The sequence below is a fragment of the Coptis chinensis genome, chromosome 6, assembly GCF_015680905.1.
Source record: "Coptis chinensis isolate HL-2020 chromosome 6, ASM1568090v1, whole genome shotgun sequence".
In the NCBI taxonomy this organism is placed as follows: domain Eukaryota; kingdom Viridiplantae; phylum Streptophyta; class Magnoliopsida; order Ranunculales; family Ranunculaceae; genus Coptis; species Coptis chinensis.
Genome location: NC_141461.1, coordinates 82,906,391 through 82,925,872, shown reverse-complemented (window position 1 = coordinate 82,925,872; position 19,482 = coordinate 82,906,391). Strand labels below are relative to the sequence as shown.

Below are 19,482 nucleotides of genomic sequence, written 5' to 3'. Positions count from 1 at the left end.
TTCTTCTTCTTCTTCTTCACCTTCAAACTGGTTCTTCAATATCTAATGAGGTTTTTGGACCAAAGGGTGGTTCTTATTCTTCTTGAAAGAATAACTCTGCAACTGGGATTTTCGACTCTGTTTTCGCACACCCTACTCTTGAACAAATGATTCTTTTTTCTAGGGGGTTTTTGCTAGTTTTGTCTTTGATCATACATTACATTCTTGGGTTGTTGATTGATTATGTTATTTGATTGGTTGTTTTGATGAGAAAATGGTAACTTAGACTGTATTTTACTTTTTTGGTTAGTTCTGTTATTATTTGAGTTGAACTTTACACCATGGAAACTAAAAAGAACTAGAGTTGAATCCTTTTTTTTCCTACATTTATGTGTCTTTGGGTTTCAGATATTCACGCCTCACGAGGTGATTGGGTCATGGAGAAAGCAGGATTCAGGGAATCAAGGGTGGAGCAAACAAGATTTGACAGGTTTGTGAATCTTAGGCAGCTAATTGGCCTAGTAATGGCTAGTGGTAAAAAATGATACTTAATTATATACATTCATATTTATGAAATATGATTCTTTGACAACATTTAAACAGAAGATCATGTGTATTGATTTTAATTGATGTTAATGTAGCATGAGATTGTATTTATGTTTGTCGGAATCTCGTTCTTCAAATTTCTATGTCTAGAATCTATGAAAACCGAAGCAAAGTACAGACAATAATAATCATAAGAGGAATTAAAAGAACTATAAGAGTGAGTACTTGTAGTGCTAGAAAAAACTCTTGCTCAAGCTCCCCCAATGATTTCTTCTGTTTCTCAATGCTACAATACGGCATGATGTTACTGTCAAAAATCTCATATTCTTTTACCTGACCTAAAAATAATATTCACAGTAGAAGTAAATATATCGAATTACCGAGATGATATATTATATATACTAGACAACATAAGAAACTAACCTTGTTGTTGCTCAGTGGCTTTAGGGGAAATAATGAAAACCCGATGCCGAGGTGATAGTTTGTGGTTAATAAGTTGGACAAATGGATTGAAGTGAATATTTGAACAAGTTGGTGAAGAATAAGATGATGATGAAAGGGAGAAGAAGGGTTTGGAGGGAGGAGAAAAGAGTAAACGAGGAGAAGTGAGTGCAACCCTGAACTGGGTCACCATGTTTGAGTGAAGTAATTAGACAAGGGGATGAAGGAGAATTAATTGGTGCAAACATTATAGAAGTGAGAGAAGAGTGAGACGGAAACAGAGGAAAGATAAGGCAATGAGAATGTGTGGATGGAAGGAATTCAATAACTTGGATTTGACTGTTTTGCTTGACAAGATATCACTAAGAATTTGCCAAGTTGACTTGCTCTCCTATAAAAGAAATTAGGACACTGGAGCGGTATTTATGAATTCTTCAAAGTGATATTTCGTAGCATTTCTCAATCATCATTTTTTTTTTTTTGCTACTTCATTGATATGCACACCATATTGAAACTTTAGTTGAAGAATAATGTGTTCTTAAGTCTGACAATGTTTTTTTACCCATATATAATGCTAAATCCAAAATCCATGGCGCGCGAGATGTACCGAAAGTTTTTTGGTGCGCACGATTCCTAACCACACAATGGGAGGGGTAGAACCAGAAAAATAGGAGGGGTAGAATCGGAAGATTTTTTTTTAAAAGATAACATCATAATTTTGTCGACAATGTAAACGAAAAATGGGTTTCCACCTCCTCTAAAACTGAACCTGGACAAATCAAAGAAACTACTCCAACTCCACAATATTGTAAAACAAGAAGAAGAAGAAGAATCGATCACTCTTTGAATAGCACAACAATGGTAGAATTATGTCAGTCTCTGAGAAACTCACTGAAAATATCTTCTTGCCTATTCCAAACATCAGGTAATTCATTCTGATGAACTTTAAGAAGTAACTGTCTATAGAGTTGCATAGAGACCACCTTACTGAAAATAAAGATCTTTGCCTATCATTACAATTTAGTTCCTGGTATTGAATCTGAGTTGTCTTCTCTTTGGAGCGGTCTTTATGAATTCTTCAAAGTGATATGCACACCTTATTGAAACTTTAGTTGAAGAATATTGTGTTCTAAAGTCTGATAATATTTTTTTTGCCCATATATAAAAGTATGGTTTGTCATAAAGTTCCTCTTTACAAATTAGTATAACTAATTTTTCTCGGTAACAAGACTCTGCCTTGCCACCAATAATTGACCTTAGTTCGTTCAAATTATTAGTAGGAGGCATGGTGTCCTGTTGATGGGTGTTGCTGAATGATAGATTGCTGCACATCCCTTCATGTAGTAACTTTACAAACTCAAACCGTCAAAACCATAGTGAATGTCGAAAAGATTGCACAATAGAGAATACATTTTTTGATTGAGTGCCTACATCAATGAAGTGAAAGTTGGCTCCTAAGCTTTGAACTATTTACTCCTAAGCACCTACTAGCACATTAAAGTTTTAACATGGTTCTTCAAAATATTTGAATTTTTCATTGTCCAAGAGAAACTAACCAGTACTAGTATATAAGAAAGATATGTGAGGACACCACCTATATTATTATTGAAGTCAATTGGCATCAACTCTTATAGGCACTTTCTTTTATGGCATTTGGGAATTTAACGTTTTTACAAAATCAGTTCATTTTGACGTGAATATTATCAGAAATCATTAAAGAATGGATTGTTGACTACTTCCTTCGTCAACCTTTTACATGGTTGATTGGCCCTTCAGAATCACTCTTACATTAGTCTCATGGTATTTTTTGTGATGCTAGCGGTACACAGCAACCAGATGGCACTAAAGGAGAAGAAAGCGTTGTAGTTTCCCATCAACCCATTCTTGCGACAATCCTCACAAACCCATATCTATGCCGCCACCACCCCACCACCCGATTGTCATCTCCTTTCACAACTTCTACCACCACCTTCCACGGTCTCCTCTATGATTTTGGCAACAAAACTGATAGTGACCAAATCAAGTCCTTTCCGTACCTGACGAATATCATAAGCTTGGATCTTTTGCCATCAATATAATAGTCTTCCTTTTATTTGACAAACTTGCTTCATTGAATCGGGTGAAGTAAAATCTAAAATACTTTATAGTCATAAATTTTGGTTATGGGTTAGAGAATGCGACAATATTCTTTAGGAATTCAATCAAAATTGAGGAGTGAAGTTTAGCCGAAAAGGAGTTGTGATTACTATTAAGATATTTGCTTTCGAATTTTTATGCTTCTGTTGTAAATTATTTTTGTTACTCTTTGGTTGTCAATTTTAATGTTAGTATCAGTAATGAGATAATTGAACCTATACCAGTTGACCAGTTACTTGGGGAACATTATGATTGTTTCCAACTTATTTTCGAATACATTTAAGGATTGAACTCTCACAAGTTGGTAAACGCGTAAGAATGTTGTTTGAGGCATTCAATGTTATACATAGCATGGTGAAGTTCTCTTTAGGATTTTATTTACATAATCTTGTTTGGTGTTTGATTATTTACATTTCCCTACCATGTTTGTTTGTTTAGTCTTTATGGATTGTAGTTGGGTTGAGAAAGAATTCTTGATGAATTGTATTTGGATTCAAGTTAAGTGTTGGGGATGCTAAACTTGAGGGGATGAAAGGTTGTGGCAATTGGCAATCATGCTAGCATTGAGCTGTAGAAAGTGTGTTTACTCTTTTTCGTTAGCTATAGCATTTGCCCGTTATAGTGTCATTTGTTTTATGCCTTGAATGGATCTTGGCTCAACGATAAAATACTCTGTCAATTCTTTAAATGGTTTTAGTTCACCTTCTTTGTTGAAAAGTTAGGCGTGCGAGTTTTTGTTGGGGAAAGAAGACAACCTGTCCTATTCTAGAAAGTTTTCCAAATCTGATATTAACTACTTGTTAAAAAATTTCTTAAGTTTGTCACTTTACAATATACAATCTATACTGACATGTGTTCTCTTGTGGGAGAGCTCATAATTTTTTTTTCGTAGATGAGAAGGATTGTGGTAAGAATTTGGACGAAGAATAACTCATGTTAGGTCTTTTATCTCAACCTTTATAAAAGAATAACCAGATACGTCATAAACTGATATAGTGATTGTCTAGTTGCTAGAGTACGTGAGGTTAGGGAAGGTTTAATGTAATCTCCAAAATGGGTGTGCATGGGTTGGGTCGGTTCGGTTTGGTTTTGGGTTGAAATCGATATCCAAACCGACCTTATCGGTTTAGGTGTTACGAAAACCAAACCAAACCGTCACCCTACAATTAACCGACCCAAAACCAAACCATCCTATTTCTGCATAGCCAAAAACCAATCCAAACCATTATTTTGTCGGTTAACCAACCTTAACTGTAACTGAAACGGAAATTATTGATGAATAATATAGTAGGTTATAAGTAAAAAAATCTACTTTAGTAATATTGGTAATAATATGGTTTGGTTCAGTTATATATAATTTCTTATTCTAAAAACCACTAACCGAACCAACCCTGTTGGTTTTGTATTTTATTAAACCGAACCAAACAATCACCCTAGGATAACCGACCCAACTCACGTGGTTCGTTTCGCTTCGGTCGGTTTATATGGTTTTATGCACACCCCTAATCTCTAAGACTCTAACTCATATATACCATAACCAACAATTCAAAGATTCTTCTTGATACACCATCTAAGTTTACCTTAAATTGTCGTTGGGCTGGAGGCAACTAGGGCAGGGAATTAGGTTGGGTAGACCCGAACCTGATGAATTCGGGTCGGGTTTGGGTCATATTCGATTTTGTATTCGGGTCGGATAAGTATACGGGGTTCAGATAAGGGTTTTGGGTAAATTTTCAAATTTTTAGTGTTATCCAATTAGTTATCTGCTTCGGATTCGGCTTCGAATTCGGATAGAATTTTTTTGAAACATTTGGATTCGGATTCGGATTCGGATTCAGATATAGCCATATCCGACCCGTTCCCGGCCTGCCCTAGAGGCAACCAGTAACAATTTTTTGAGCCTAGGTGCTCTACTAGCTCTCCAAATATTACTCAAGCCGTGACACAACTCGGTGTTTAAGAAAGTTGTAGGAATGCCCCTTAACTACAAAAAACTCAGTTGAAAATTAATTCTTAATTTTGAATAACTGAATCCTTACGCTGCCATAGCACCACATTTTAATGAAAGACATCTTCTTCTCATTGTTGTTCAGTTAATAGACTTCGTCGTTTAGTTCTAGGTATATAGCCTCATAAATATTGCATGATCCTTAACCAATTCATTAGTCATTCTCTCATTTCACTAGCAAATTTGCACTCCCACTAGAGGCTCCATATATTGCTGGCAACAAGGCCATCTCAGCTCAATGCTAATGTGACATCTCCGCTTTTAGCAACTAGGTTTTCATGTTGTCGCTGAGTTTGGATTTCCTTCTTGTAGCAGTAAATTTATGATGGATGTGCTGGTTCCACATTTTGTTCCACCATCGAACTTTATGTTTGAGCTTCCCACATTTTGGACAAATTGTGGAGTGTTGCTACAAAACTTCGTCTCATAGAGTGGCATCAGTATGAGCAGAGCCTCTACATAAAAAACAAAGTCTTCTAGTATATACTGATGCTTTATCTTCCGTGGTGCTCACAAAACCTTGTGAGATCCAGGCTTGCTTATGGGGTAGTTAATTGAGATGATGTACCAAAGTTTAAAATTGTTACACATTTAAAAAAGATAATATCACAATCTTTAGGTACAAATGCGTTTGCGGACCGTGTCTATTTTTTAATGACATTACTAATATACGTAGGTTATCTCAGTTGATAGTGGAACTGGAACTGGAACTGGTGGTGTCAATCCAAACATGACTCATTTTACAATACCCATGGATATCATGAGCCATCCAAAACCACATGCCATACTTCTAAAGAAGTCATTGTGCACCACTGTTACATAATGCAAAAGGGTCGGCTAAAATACCGTATGATATTCTTATAACAAGAGCATCAGATTATTGGTATGCATTTCATTCATTCATTAGTGGTACTATATAGCCAGGTTTAAGTTGTGTCTATAATGCCTTTGATAGTAGTGTCATACTTTTTCAATATTTCTTCACTATCCTTTTTTTTTTACAGTCTACGAATCTCTACTCTATTCCGCATGGCTTCAGCTACCCACTGGAGTCGACTCAGCAGCTAGAAAGGTTCATTTGACAGTTACTCTCTTTCTTGTGCTCATTTGGTTATTTGGTCTTAATCTAATGTTCTAGATGTTTATTAAAGAAGTCGTAGAACTCGTGGAGCTAAACTCACTGAGGGGAACACTAGTAGGGTTGCCTGGAGTCAGTGGGCTCTCAACTGAGCAGAGTAAGTGACTTACCATTGCAGTTGAGCTAGTCGCCAATCCCTATATTACTTTCATGGACGAACCAACCTCTGGACTCGATGCAAGAGCAACTGCTATAGTGATGAGAACAGTGAGGAACATAGTGGATACAGGGAAAACTGTGGTGTGTACCATTCACCAGCCTATCATTGACATATTTGAGGCGTTTGACGAGGTATGAGATTCTCAAGAGTTGAGCTAATAAACTCATTTTCTTGTCCTTTTTCCACTGTAACTTGGCTGATATTTTGGTCTTATATGCATAATTGCAGCTCTTCCTAATGAAGCGAGGAGAAGAAATATATGTTGGCCCACTGGGACACAATTCTTGCCATCTAATTAAGTACTTTGAAGTGAGTCCTAACCCAAATCTGATCATGTGACTTTTTCCTCTCACAAATCTGTACTGAAAACTAGATATTGCTATTTCAAGGGTATAAAAGGAGTCCCAAAGATGAGAGACAAATATAACCCACCGACATGGATGTTGGAGGTGACTACTGCAGCCCAGGAAGAGAATCTCGGAATTAGATTTGCTGAAATATATAAGGGTTCAGATCTCTTTCACTGAGTAGAGTAAAGTTTCTGCTTGAGATTAACATCAATTCTTCTGGTTCTAACCTGTCTATAAAATATCTTTTCAGGAGAAACAAGCTCTTGATAAAGGAACTTAGTGTCCCTCCTCCAAGTTCCAAGGATCTCTACTTTAGCACTCAATACTCCCAGCCCATACTTACCCAGTGCATGGCTTGCTTGTGGAAACAACACTTGTCCTACTGGCGTGATCCAGCATATACTGCAGTACAAATATTCTTCACAATTGTTGTTGCCTTAATGTTTGGGTCAATATTCTGGAAGCAAGGTTCTCAAACGTAAGTTAATCTCTAACTTACAAACTTTCAAGTCCTTCACCACAACATGTGTATACGTCTATTCTTCTTGGGAAACTTGCAGGTTCAGGAAGCAGGTTCAGTGCAATGGGTTCCATCTTTACAACAGTTCTATTATTGGGACTCAAAATGCTTCAACCGTGCAACCAGTTGTGGTTGTGTAACGGACTGTCTTTTACAGAGAAAGAGCTGTTGGGATGTATTCTGCTTTACCATATGTGTTTGCACAAGTAAGCATTTCCTGCTGGGATGTATTCACGCCAGGTTTTTGTGGAATTTGACCAGTTTAGCTATCTATCATGTTAACACATAGAAACCACGACAATCTTTTTCTCTGACATGTATGTATATAATTCAACTATTTGTTAATGATATTTCTTCTTTTTTCCAATTTTTTTTCCGAGGAGACTCATTTTTTCCGTGGGAAAGTTGAGATGTGCCCCCCCCTCAAAATTATTTTTCCTCTATATCCGCAGCCAGAACGGAATTAAAAAAAGCATACCCGGGGCCCGAATAAGGGTGGAATTTGAGCCGAGGGCTCGGAGCTCGGCTTAGGCTTGGCTCGTTTAAGCTCGGCTCGAGCCGCCATTTCGTTTACTATTATATGAGCGAGCTCGAGCTCAAATTAAAGCTCGTGTAACAAATGAGCTTGATGAAGCTCGGCTCGTTTAGCTCAAATAGCATATTTATAGTGTAAAATAACTGAGGGCTCGGAGCTCGGCTTGGGCTTGGCTCGTTTAAGCTCGGCTCGAGCTCACTCGTTAACTATATGAGCCGAGTTCAAGCTCAATTTAAAGCTCGTGTAATTAGCGAGCCGAGCTTGAGCATGGTAAAGCTCGGTTTGTTTAGCTCGAATTCCACCCTTAGGCCCGAAGAAGGAAGAAAACTAAAGCGCGTTAGCTTTCGCGCGTTGGGCGCTCATCCCTTGCTTCTTTCTTCATACCCTTACTTGTCTTGTGGATTCTCCTCCCGCTGCTCAACCAGCTGACCTTACTGATAGCGAGTCGGGTTGATGCGAATCGGTCTCTTTGATGAAGACTTTACCCTCTCGGTGCGCGCCCAGAAGCAGATCCGAACCCTAAACGAGTAGGTTAAGCCGGGGACGAATATTAGTAGTTGGGAAAGTAAACGGCTTGTTCCTGCGTTTGATCTCTTGTTTAAGATGAATAAAGTAGTCTGCCTGTTCTTGCTTGGTAGTGGTTGGCCCCATGCACTATGCACTCTTTGCTTTCGTCAAAGTTCGAGGGGGTATATATGGAGAGAAGAGGCGGTGTCTTTGCCATAATTCAGAGCGAGTGGGTGAGCGTGGTGATCGCTCTTGCCTTCGAACTGTTGTTGAATATTTCTATCTATCTTAGAATAAGAAAGCTTGCTTATATTCATACTTTAAGCAATAGACCAATTATTTCTATTTGTAAGTAGGTGCTATCGGTTCCTGCTAGAGTGGGGAATGCGTCTTTTCCTCAAACTCTAGAGAAGGTGTAAAATAAAAGAATCCCGCCCCCACTTCGTCAACAGGTGGGCAAGGAGCACTTTTGGCGGGGATGTTGTGAGACATAGGAGGAATTGCATTGATAGGTGAGCAACCCTAACCCCATATCTTGGAATCGGATCGACCAAAAAAGAAGAAAGAGTCTTCGGGGGCTCGCGAAGGCCTCTTCCTTCCTATACTTCCTTCCTATTAGGCTATGGTATGCGGAAGAGAGGTGCTAGTTTCTTGCTATACGACGTGGTACAACCAGATTGCCTTTATTGTTCACCTCAAGAGCATAGATCACCCCTCAGAGTCAAAGTATCAAACCGGTTGGTGGAATGTGGGCAATGTATCTTTCCATCCAATAGAAAAAGCGGGCTCGCTCATCCGTTGGCTCTCTTTCGGGGCATTTTCTTTTTATAAGATCGAGAGGGAATGCGGGAGGGTAACTACCTTAGCGGGTCACTCAAGTGGTTGGTTGGCTGCTCAATTCGGTCTTTCATGTGGAGCGGTGAACTCTGTCTTAGCGGGTGCTCTTGTCCAATCCCCGAATCCTATGCTTGCTGAATGTAGTTCCAAGAAGGCAGGTTCAAGGCCGGAAGTTGGCTATACCGACCAATAGGCAGAGGTAGAACGCGTGCCTAAGGATGCAACTTAAGACAAAGCGTGCTTACGGGCCGGAGTTGTTGGTCGACCCAAACTCCATTCCATCTCTATGCCTCAAATTCATCGAGGGAGAAGGAAATGCTTGCTTTGAGCGACCGCCAGTAAAGTAAGTTTCATGATGGAAGTGCGCATTTCGGATCGGAGTGGGGTTGGCTATTTGGTAGTCCCCCTTTTTCTCGTCAAGAAGAAGGTCGCTTGAAGAAGTCAGCTAGATTTGGACCAATTGCTTGCATCTGTCTCAAATATCACTTGATTGAACTTATCGCCACTCACTCTCGAATTATGGAAGCACCCGGGGATCTGAGAGGGACGGTGAAAGAACCTCATGCGGGGAAAAACCTTTAGGAAGGAATGCTAAAGTGGGGAGGTTTTTCTCTTTGCGGGGGATGGGAAAGCAAAGACCGCACCTTAAAGTGTAATCCTAAGTATGGGAGACTCATTTGCAGGTGAGAAATCTTAATTCAAGCATTGTTACTAGGGCATTTGACTCGCCAGAAAAGAGCGTGAGACAATCTTGCGCAGGCGATGTTGAAGACTACTTCACTTCACCACTCGGCTATCCGGGAATTCAGCAACAAAAGCAAAGACTGCGAAGTCAATTAGTGGGGAAGCAGAGCAGAAGATATGATATTAGTGAGTGAGGCACTTTGAGCTCTAGCTTCGCCCACTTACGAAATACCGGACGGATTGAATGAAGCCAAGCTAAGGCCCTCGTCTCAAATAGGATAGTTCAAACGGTTGCTTCAAGTCAGAACTAGGATGTTCCCAATGTGGGGTAACAGTTCAAGAGATCTAATCTCATTCATAGCTGCCTGCAAGTCGTAGAGTAGTCTAGTAGTAGGCACTTCAAGGCCCCTTCCCCTTTACCACACCATTTGGGCACTCACTCTTTGACTAAGGCTTGATAAACGGGGGCTACGACTTCTTGCAGCTCTTACGTTTAGTTTCACCAATAGGATCGAAGAATATCGACCAAGAATGAGAGCTTCAATCGCCTTTATTCATTAGATTAGAAAGGCTTGGTTGCAACGGGTAAGGGCTTTACCCCTACTTATCAAGTCACCCGCTTTGTTAGTTGGTTTCTTCGAGAACCCTTCACGGCTTGGGAAGAAAGCAAAGGCGACCCGCCGTCAACAAGTCAACTTCTAGGGGGACGGGAGGGAGAGACTTCTTTGCAAGAGAGGAGGGGGTCTAGAAAGTGGAGATCCATCGGGACTACACCGACTTTGTTCGAAAAGGCCGGTGAATTCATATGCGAAAAGACTACACCACGGAAAGGCCGATGCGGTGAACAAGGAAATAGGCTCGCTTGCTCCGTTCTTCAAGCAAGTCAAGCGTAGAAGAAAAAAGTAGCATCTCACTCAACGATAGCTGGATTTCATCTAGGCACGCACCCGCTTAGTTGAAACTGCGGGGCACTCGATTGCGGCGAGAGGGAGAGCTGAAACCACTCTCCGGAAGGTGGCGGCTTATTCATTTCTTGGGAAGAAGCCCTAACCGGATAAGAGGGAATTCGCTTGTAGAGGAATCTTTTTTGCGAGGGAACATTCTTCCTTAAGCTAAGCGCTAAGCGATAATAATTCCTTCATTTTTCTATTTCTTATTTCAGATTTCAGCCTATCTATCGATAGAGGATAAAACACTTTTAAAACAAAATGCGGGACTAATACCGCCTTCTTGATGGAACAAGAATTTTGGTATTAGTCCCGCAACTTCAACGACTCATATACACTAAAATCGGCGTACACTAAGACCTAAGTCTTAGCCATTTGTGGATGGAACTTCAATAGCAGCTAGGTCTAGAGGGAAGTTGTGAGCATTACGTTCATGCATAACTTCCATACCAAGGTTAGCGGTTGATGATATCTGCCCAAGTGTTAATTACACGACCTTGACTATCAACTCTGATTGGTTGAAATTAAAACCATTTAGGTTGAAAGCCATGGTGCTGATACCTAAAGCAATAAACCAAATACCTACTACAGCCAAGCTAAGAAGAAGTGTAAAGAACGAGAATTGTTGAAACTAGCATATTGGAAGATAAATCGCCAAAATAACCATGAGCGACTCACGATATTAAAAGTTTATTCCTCTTAACCGAATCAGAACCTTCATTAGCAGATTCATTTTCTGTGGTTTCCCTTATCAAACTAGAGGTTACCAAGGAACTATGCATAGCATAATGAATAGGGAGCCGCCGAATACACTAGCGCCTAACAACATGTGAAATGGGTGTAAAAGGATGTTGTGCTCACCGGAATACAATCATGAAATTGAAAGTACCGAGATTCCTAGAGGCATACCATTAGAGAAGCTTCCTTGACCAATTGGGTAGATCAAGAAAACAGCGGTAGCAGCAGCCACAGGAGCTAAATATGCAACAACAATCCAAGGGCGCATACCTAAACGGAAACTAAGTCCCCACTCACGACCCATGTAACAAGCTACACCATGTAAGAAGTGTAGAACAATTAGTTCATAAGGACCACCATTGTATAACCATTCATCAACGGATGCTGCCTCCCATATTAGGTAAAAGTGCAACCCAATAGCTGCAGAAGTAGGAATAATAGCACCGGAAATGATATTGTTTCCATAAAGTAGAGACCCAAAAATGGGTTCACGAATACCAACAATATCTACTGGAGGAGCAGCAATGAAGGCAATAATAAATATAGAAGTTTCGATCAATAAAGTAGGGATCATCAAAACACCGAACCATCCAATGTAAAGACGGTTACATGGGTTGTGTCCACTGTCCACTGGTGATATTCTCATAACGGAAATTCAAAAGTCTCATTCCCAAGAATCGAAGTCCGACCTCAGATTACTCACATTAGAGCATCGAGAATGGTTGGCGAATCGACATATCAACAAAGGATCAGAGCGGTGCATATATGTTAAGGTATAAGTGGGGTACCTATCTCCCTTCAACAAAGAAGATGCCACTCGGTTGAAGTCTCTGCCGGTATTGACACCTCTCGGGCTCGGGGAGTGAGAAGGAAGAGCGAGAATCAAGAAGAACAAGGTAAATCTCTATCGAAGAACTCTCATGAATATTTTCTCTCTGGCTATTTACTTTATAATTGCACTTCATAGGTATAGCAGGGGCACGTTTAGCTTATTAGGAAAAGCACCTCCATGAGGTCACGGATTTAGGTCCCCACTACACAGCAGTTAGAAACACATAGAGCAACCATGAGCACGCAGGATACTAACATGAAATTTTGACAAGAAAGAAGGGCATTCTCAGTTTTTAGAAAGATAGAGCAAAAAGCTGTTTGATAGAAAGTCGGATATGTTTGATAGTACAAAACCTTTAACCGAATAGGGCACCAAGCCAACTTCCATTTGTGTCTCCTGGGCCAGTTGACCCCTTTTCCAAACCAAATAGGACAAGTCCCAACTAAAAGGCAAGTGGGGTGTATCTATAGTCAGCTTTGCCGCTTCACAGCTCCACAATCCCGCTTCTTTTTTCTCTATAAGAAGCTTCAAGAAAAGTGCACTCTCGGTCCCCCGTGCAGCCAGGGCCCCGCCATTCTTCCCTCTATGGAACTAGGTCGAATCCCCAACTACGTTATAAAAGGGGTCTTGGCAATCTACCCAATATCATTATAAAGCCGATGCTACTTCGCCCCCCGCCGTTGCTGCTTCAATCAAAGCGTATTTCTGCTCGTGAAAATGGAAATGTACTTTATTAAGTAAGGCTGATGCCCGTGCCCTTCCGAGTGAAGGAGAGATTGTCGTACTTATGGGGATCCAAAGTTACTAGTGTTGGGTTGTTGGAACCGTCGAGCTTTGCTCCGGTGTCTGTATGTCACGTTTACAATTTTTCACTCTGATGAAGAGGGCGCACCCTGCTGCTCATGCCTACCGAAATTTTTCACTGTTTCGGCCCAAGCCCATTTTCTCCCCTTTTTTCTATGTACACCTACTATATAAAGGAAATAGATTAGGGTTTTGAGACAACCTTTTGAGAGATTCATTTCTTGGGTATTGTGGGAGCTCTATTGAGCTAGGGTTTGAGTGAGGCCTCTTGTTCTTGATTATTGATATCTCTTGTAAACTCTCCAATCTTTACTATAAAGGAAACTCGGCTCTTGTGTGGATGTAGGTAACATTTACCGATCCACCTAAATCTTTGTGTCTCTTTGCATAGTTACTTCCTTATTTATTGTTTTCTTGCTATGGGTGATGATAAATTAGTGGCTTTGGTTGTTTGAGTTTGTTGTGATAACTACCAAAGTCTTGGGTGGGTGATTTTCTTGGTGTGAGCTCCAAGTTGAAATCATTTGGGACAGAAAGTAACTAGATTGAGGTGTGACATTCTAGTGAAATCTCCCAACAAGTGGTATCGGAGCTACAGGACTGTATCAGAGCTACAGGGTGTGTGAGGAAAAGACTCCACCTTTAGCATTGGAGGCTAGGTGTTTGAGGAAATTCGTCTAAGAGGTTCTCCATCGTTAGTTTTGATTCAGTAAAGTCATGACGATTGACAAAGAAAGCTACAGGATAGAGTAGTTTGACGGAACAAACTTCGGCTATTGGAAGATGCAAATTGAGGACATTCTCTATCAAAAGGATTTGATGGAAACGTTGATAAGTGAGAAGCCTGAGGAGATTCCGCAAGACAAATGGGATTTGCAAGATAGAAAGGCCTTGGCCACAATCCGATTGAGTCTTTCAAAGTTGGTAGCCTTCAATATTAAAACCGAGAAGACGACGAAGTCTCTCATGGAGGCACTTACTACGATGTATGAACAACCCTCGGCCGCGAACAAAGTCTATTTGATCACCAAGCTATTTAGTATGAGAATGTCGGAGGGGACCTCCTTCAAGGATCACCTAAATGAATTCAACCAAACTAAGGACTAATTGGAGTCGGTTGAGATTACATTTAGTGATGAGGTGCTAGCTTTGGTGATACTTGGACAATTGCCTCCAAGCTATTTAGTATGAGAATGTCGGAGGGGACCTCTTTCAAGGATCACCTAAATGAATTCAACCAAACTAAGGACTAATTGGAGTCGGTTGAGATTACATTTAGTGATGAGGTGCTAGCTTTGGTGATACTTGAACAATTGCCTCCAAGTTGGAAGGCGACTATGGCGGCTATTAGTGGCTCTGCGGGAATGACCAAGTTGAAGTTTGAGCACGTTGTTAGTATGGTACTAACCGAGAAAATCCGGAGACAGGATTGTCCTTCATCTTCGGGGTCAACTTCAGGGTCGGCATTGAGCACTGAAAGTAGGAGAAGAAATTCAAACAGGAGTCGTAGTAAGAAAAAGTGGAGGGGAGGATTGAAATCTCAAGCCCCCCGATTGCAAAGCGTTGAACACAATCCTCGAGACATAAGTGAAGTTGTATGTTACAATTGTGGTAAGCATGACCACTATAGTAACAATTGTCCGGAACCAAGAAACAACAACAACATTAATAAGAACAAGAAAAAGAATCAATAAGCTAATGTTGTTGAGATGGTATATGATGCTTTGATATGTTCGATGGAGCACAAAGGAGTCTTGGGTATTTGATTCCGGTGCATCTTTCCATGCTACCTTACATTGAGAGTTCCTTGAGAACTACACCGAAGGTGACCTTGGAATGGTCTTTCTTGGTGATGACCAACCTTATGACATTGTCGGCAAGGGTGACGTGCATGTCAAGATGAATGGCTCGTCATGGTTATTGAGGGACGTCAGACACGTTCCGGATTTGAGGAAGAATTTGATTTCTGTGGGGCAATTGGCAAGTGAAGGATTTGTTACAGTCTTCACCGGTGATACTTGGAAGGTCTTGAAGGGTTCAATGGTTGTTGCAAATGGTAAGAAAGATGGTACTCTCTACATGACTGCACATGGTTGTGAGTCGATTGCAGTGGCACATGGCAAAGAGGATCCGAATGTTTGGCACCGCAGACTTGGTCACATGAGTGAGAAAGGAATGAAAATCCTTCACTCTTCTGGTAAACTCCCAAATTGACTTCTGTGAGAACTGTGTATTTGGAAAGCAGAAGCGGGTGAGTTTTCAGAGAATGGGTTAGACTCCGAAAGCTAGAAGACTTGAGTTAATTCATACAGATGTCTGGGGACCAGCTAATGTCTCTTCACTTGGCGGAAAGTCATATTTTGTGACTTTCATTGATGACCATACTAGGAAGGTGTGGGTCTATTTCTTGAGACACAAGTCAGAAGTATTTGAAGTGTTCAAGACTTGGAAGGCCATGGTTGAGAATGAGACAAGCTTGAAAGTAAAGAAGCTGAGATCCAACAACGGTGGAGAGTATGAGGATTTAGGTTTTAAGAAGTACTGTGCTGACAATGGCATCAAGATGGAAAAGACTTTGCCAGGGACACCTCAGCAGAATGGGGTTGCAGAGCGGATGAATAGAACACTAACAGAGAGAGCTAGGTGTATCGACACTAGTAGGCTTGCCCTGGCAGTTAAAGGCAGAAAGTGTTAGACAATGCCAGCCTTACCTGATCAATAGAGGACTATCAGTACCTTTGGATTTTAAGATTCCAGAGGAAGTGTGGAGCGGGAAGGATGTGAACCTTTTCCATTTGAAGGTGTTTGGTTGTGTGTCCTATGTTCACTTTAGTGACCAAGCTAGAAGCAAGCTTGATGCTAAGTCACTAAAGTGCACCTTCATCGGCTACGGCGGTGATGATTTTGGGTATCGCTTTTGGGATGATCAAAATCGGAAAATCATTCGAGTAGAGATGTTGTGTTTAATGAGAAGGTGATGTACAAGGACAGAGATGAAGCACAAACCAAGGAATCGGGTACAGAGAGCGGCACAGAATATGTTGAGTTGGAAGACTTCGATGTAAGTTGTGGTATAGTAGGAGCCCCACAGTCAGAGGATGACATTAGTAGTGACTCAGAGAATAATGAGGATACTACACCACCGAGTCCATCTCCACCTCGTGCCCCAAGGAAGACATCCATGCCACATGTACCGAGTACGAGATATCCACCCTCCACCTATGTGAATTACTTGCTACTTACTGATGGTGGCGAGCCTCAATGCTATGATGAAGCATTGGAGGTGAGTGATACAAGCAAGTGGGAGCTTGCTATGCAAGATGAGATGAAGTCCCTCATCTCTAATGGCACGTGGGAGTTAGCCAAACTACCTATGGGTAAGAAGGCTCTACAGAACAAATGGGTGTTTAGAGTCAAAGAGGAACATGATGGTTCTCAGAGATACAAAGCGAGGCTAGTAGTCAAGGGTTTTCAACAGAAAGCAGGCATTGACTTCATAGAGATATTCTCCCCAGTGGTAAAACTTAATACCATTCGGTCAGTGTTGAAGTATTATTTGCAAGGAAGATTTGTATCTTGAGCGGTTGGATGTTAAAACCGCCTTCCTCCATGGTGACCTAGTTGAGAAAATTTACATGCAAAAGAACCAGATGGTTTCATCAAGAAGGGTAAAAGAGAATATGGTATGCGGGCTCGAAAGAGCTTGTATGGTTTGAAACAAGCCCCCAAGTTGGTGGCAGGAAGTTTGATAACTCCATGCAAGGAAATGGCTACTATAAGTGCAACGCTGACCATTGTTGCTACTTCAAGAGATTCGACTCCAGCTACGTCATCCTGTTGCTATATGTTGATGATATGTTAGTAGCGAGTTCTGATATGTCAGAAATTGGGAGATTGAAAGAGAAGTTAGCAAGTGAGTTCTCTATGAAGGACTTGGGTGTGTGAAAACAGATTCTAGGGATGAGGATCGAAAGAGATAGGCGTAAAGGTATTCTGGAGTTGTCTCAGGCTGAGTATATTGAGAAGGTATTGAAGAGGTTCAACATGGGTAGTGCGAAACCAGTTTGCACACCTTTGGCAGTCCACTTCAAGTTGTCCAAGGAACACTCTCCCAAGACTATTGAGGAAAGAAACTTCATGGCTAAGGTACCATACGCCTTTGCCATTGGAAGTCTTATGTATGCCATGGTTTGCACGCGTCCGGATATAGCCCAAGCAGTGGGAGCTGTCAGTAGATTTATGTCTAATCTTGGCAAGCAACATTGGGAAGCCGTGAAGTGGATATTGAGATATCTGAGAGGTACTACAGAGAAATGCCTATGTTATGGAAGGGGTGTTGTGAACCTGCAAGGGTATGTGGATACCGATTTTGCAGGAGAAGTAGATCACAGAAGAAGCACTACTGGTTATGTCTTTACAGTATGTGCTACTGCAGTGAGTTGGATTTCTCAGTTACAGAAGATTGTTGTTTTGTCTACCACAGAAGCAGAGTATGTGGCCGTTACAGTGGCAAACAAAGAGATGATCTGGTTATAGGGATTGATGGAAGAGCTTGGAATGAAGCAAGAGAGAAGTGTGTTACACAGTGACAGTTAGAGTGCTTTACATCTTGCTAAGAATTCCGCCTTTCATTCTAGGACCAAGCACATTGGTCTCCGATAACATTTTATCCGATCTCTGTTGGAGGATGAGGTTTTGGCACTTGAGAAGATCCAAGGGAGTGAGAATCCGGCGGATATGTTGACCAAGACCGTGTCTACTAAGAAGTTAAAGTTGTGTTCAACTTCGGTGGGTCTTCTTGCTTGAAGACCATGATAGATGAGCCGAGTGTTTCATTAGTAAATTGGATTTGGATTGAGTTGTTACAATTGAGATGTGATGTGCATGAAGAATCTCGAAGGTTCCAAGTGGGAGCCGTCGAGCTTTGCTCCGGTGTCCGTATGCCACGTTTACGATTTTTCAGTCTGATGAAGAGGGCGCACCCTGCGCTCATGCCTACCGAAATTTTTCATTGTTTCGGCCCAAACCCATTTTCTCCCATTTTTTCTATGTACACCTACTATATAAAGGAAATAGATTAGGGTTTTGAGACAACCTTTTGAGAGATTCATTTCTTGGGTATTGTGGGAGCTCTATTGAGCTAGGGTTTGAGTGAGGCCTCTTGTTCTTGATTATTGATATCTCTTGTAAACTCTCCAATCTTTACTATAAAGGAAACTCAGCTCTTGTGTGGATGTAGGTAACATTTACCGAACCACCTAAATCTTTGTGTCTTTTGGCATAGTTACTTCCTTATTTATTGTTTGCTTGCTATGGGTGATGATAAATTAGTGGCTTTGGTTGTTTGAGTTTGTTGTGATAACTACCAAAGTCTTGGGTGGGTGATTTCCTTGGTGTGAGCTCCAAGTTGAAATCATTTGGGATAGAAAGTAACTAGATTGAGATGTGACTTTCTAGTGAAATCTCCCAACAACTAGCCCCGGTCTGGGAGTACTTAGAGTATTGAATATGAGGTATGATTTAGTATCTGTTGACCGGACTAGTCTCGTCCCACATTCCGAAATGAAAGCGGTAACTCTAATTCCGTTTATCTCCTTAATAGTAGAGCCACTCCTAGTTTCCCGTCGGTTGAGCCACTCCCATTCCTCTCGCTTTCAGCGGATAGACCGATCAATGAGTATGTGTGACACCAACTTTTGCAACTGTATGCCCCTCCCTTCTAGTGCTTTCTAGTAAACTCTTCTCTGAAAGCACTTTCTTTTTCCTTCTCTTTTGTCAAGCAAGGAATAACCAGCCTAAGGGAAGCATTCGTTAAGCAAATTCATAAGCAAATAGGGAAAGCAGTGAAATAGGGGCATAACGGGAATAGAAGCAGTCAATTGGTAGAAGGCAAGCAACTCTCATAAGAGGTCTTCCCGGTCGAGATGTCTGAGGGAAACTGTATAGGTATCAACAATTGTTGCAACGGTCCAGAATCGTGGAAAAGGGTCCCGTGTTTCAATCACATGAATCGGTTTATTAGTTATTATAGAGGATTATAACCGTAGCAAACGTTCGGGCAATCTGGGGTAGGTGGGTGCAAAAGAAAGATAAGCTTGAGATGCTACAATAGCTCAAACTGATCGATCCGCTTCGTATTGGTAAGTTCCCTTGTTAGTCTCTATCGCTAGAAGGCCTTTTCTTTTTAGTGAAAAGGAAACTTAAAAAGAGCTTATAAGGTAAGCCCCTGGTTTAGGAGAGCCGCTTTCCACGGTCTGCTATTCCTTTCCTCTAATTAAATATCCCCCTTTCCCTCTATCAAGACTTGCTTGGGACTCGCC

At 41.1% G+C, this 19,482-nt stretch overlaps 2 protein-coding genes across 2 annotated transcripts in view; both read left to right on the top strand.

Moving 5' to 3' along the window:
- Nucleotides 1–425: 425 nt before the first annotated feature.
- Nucleotides 426–19,482, top strand: part of LOC147494872 (ABC transporter G family member 39-like) — a 21,380-nt gene continuing 2,323 nt past the window's right edge. Inside the window, exons 1-6 of the mRNA XM_086569357.1 lie at nucleotides 426–469; nucleotides 6,249–6,539; nucleotides 6,637–6,717; nucleotides 6,798–6,915; nucleotides 7,009–7,236; nucleotides 7,319–7,484. Of these exons, the coding sequence (XP_086425483.1) occupies nucleotides 6,399–6,539; nucleotides 6,637–6,717; nucleotides 6,798–6,915; nucleotides 7,009–7,025 (357 nt within the window). The 5' untranslated portion in view covers nucleotides 426–469; nucleotides 6,249–6,398 and the 3' untranslated portion in view covers nucleotides 7,026–7,236; nucleotides 7,319–7,484. The remainder of the gene's footprint in view (nucleotides 470–6,248; nucleotides 6,540–6,636; nucleotides 6,718–6,797; nucleotides 6,916–7,008; nucleotides 7,237–7,318; nucleotides 7,485–19,482) is intronic.
- Nucleotides 17,123–19,482, top strand: part of LOC147494871 (chaperone protein dnaJ A6, chloroplastic-like) — an 8,558-nt gene continuing 6,198 nt past the window's right edge. Inside the window, exon 1 of the mRNA XM_086568270.1 lies at nucleotides 17,123–17,188. Coding sequence (XP_086424396.1) covers nucleotides 17,123–17,188 — 66 coding nt within the window. The remainder of the gene's footprint in view (nucleotides 17,189–19,482) is intronic.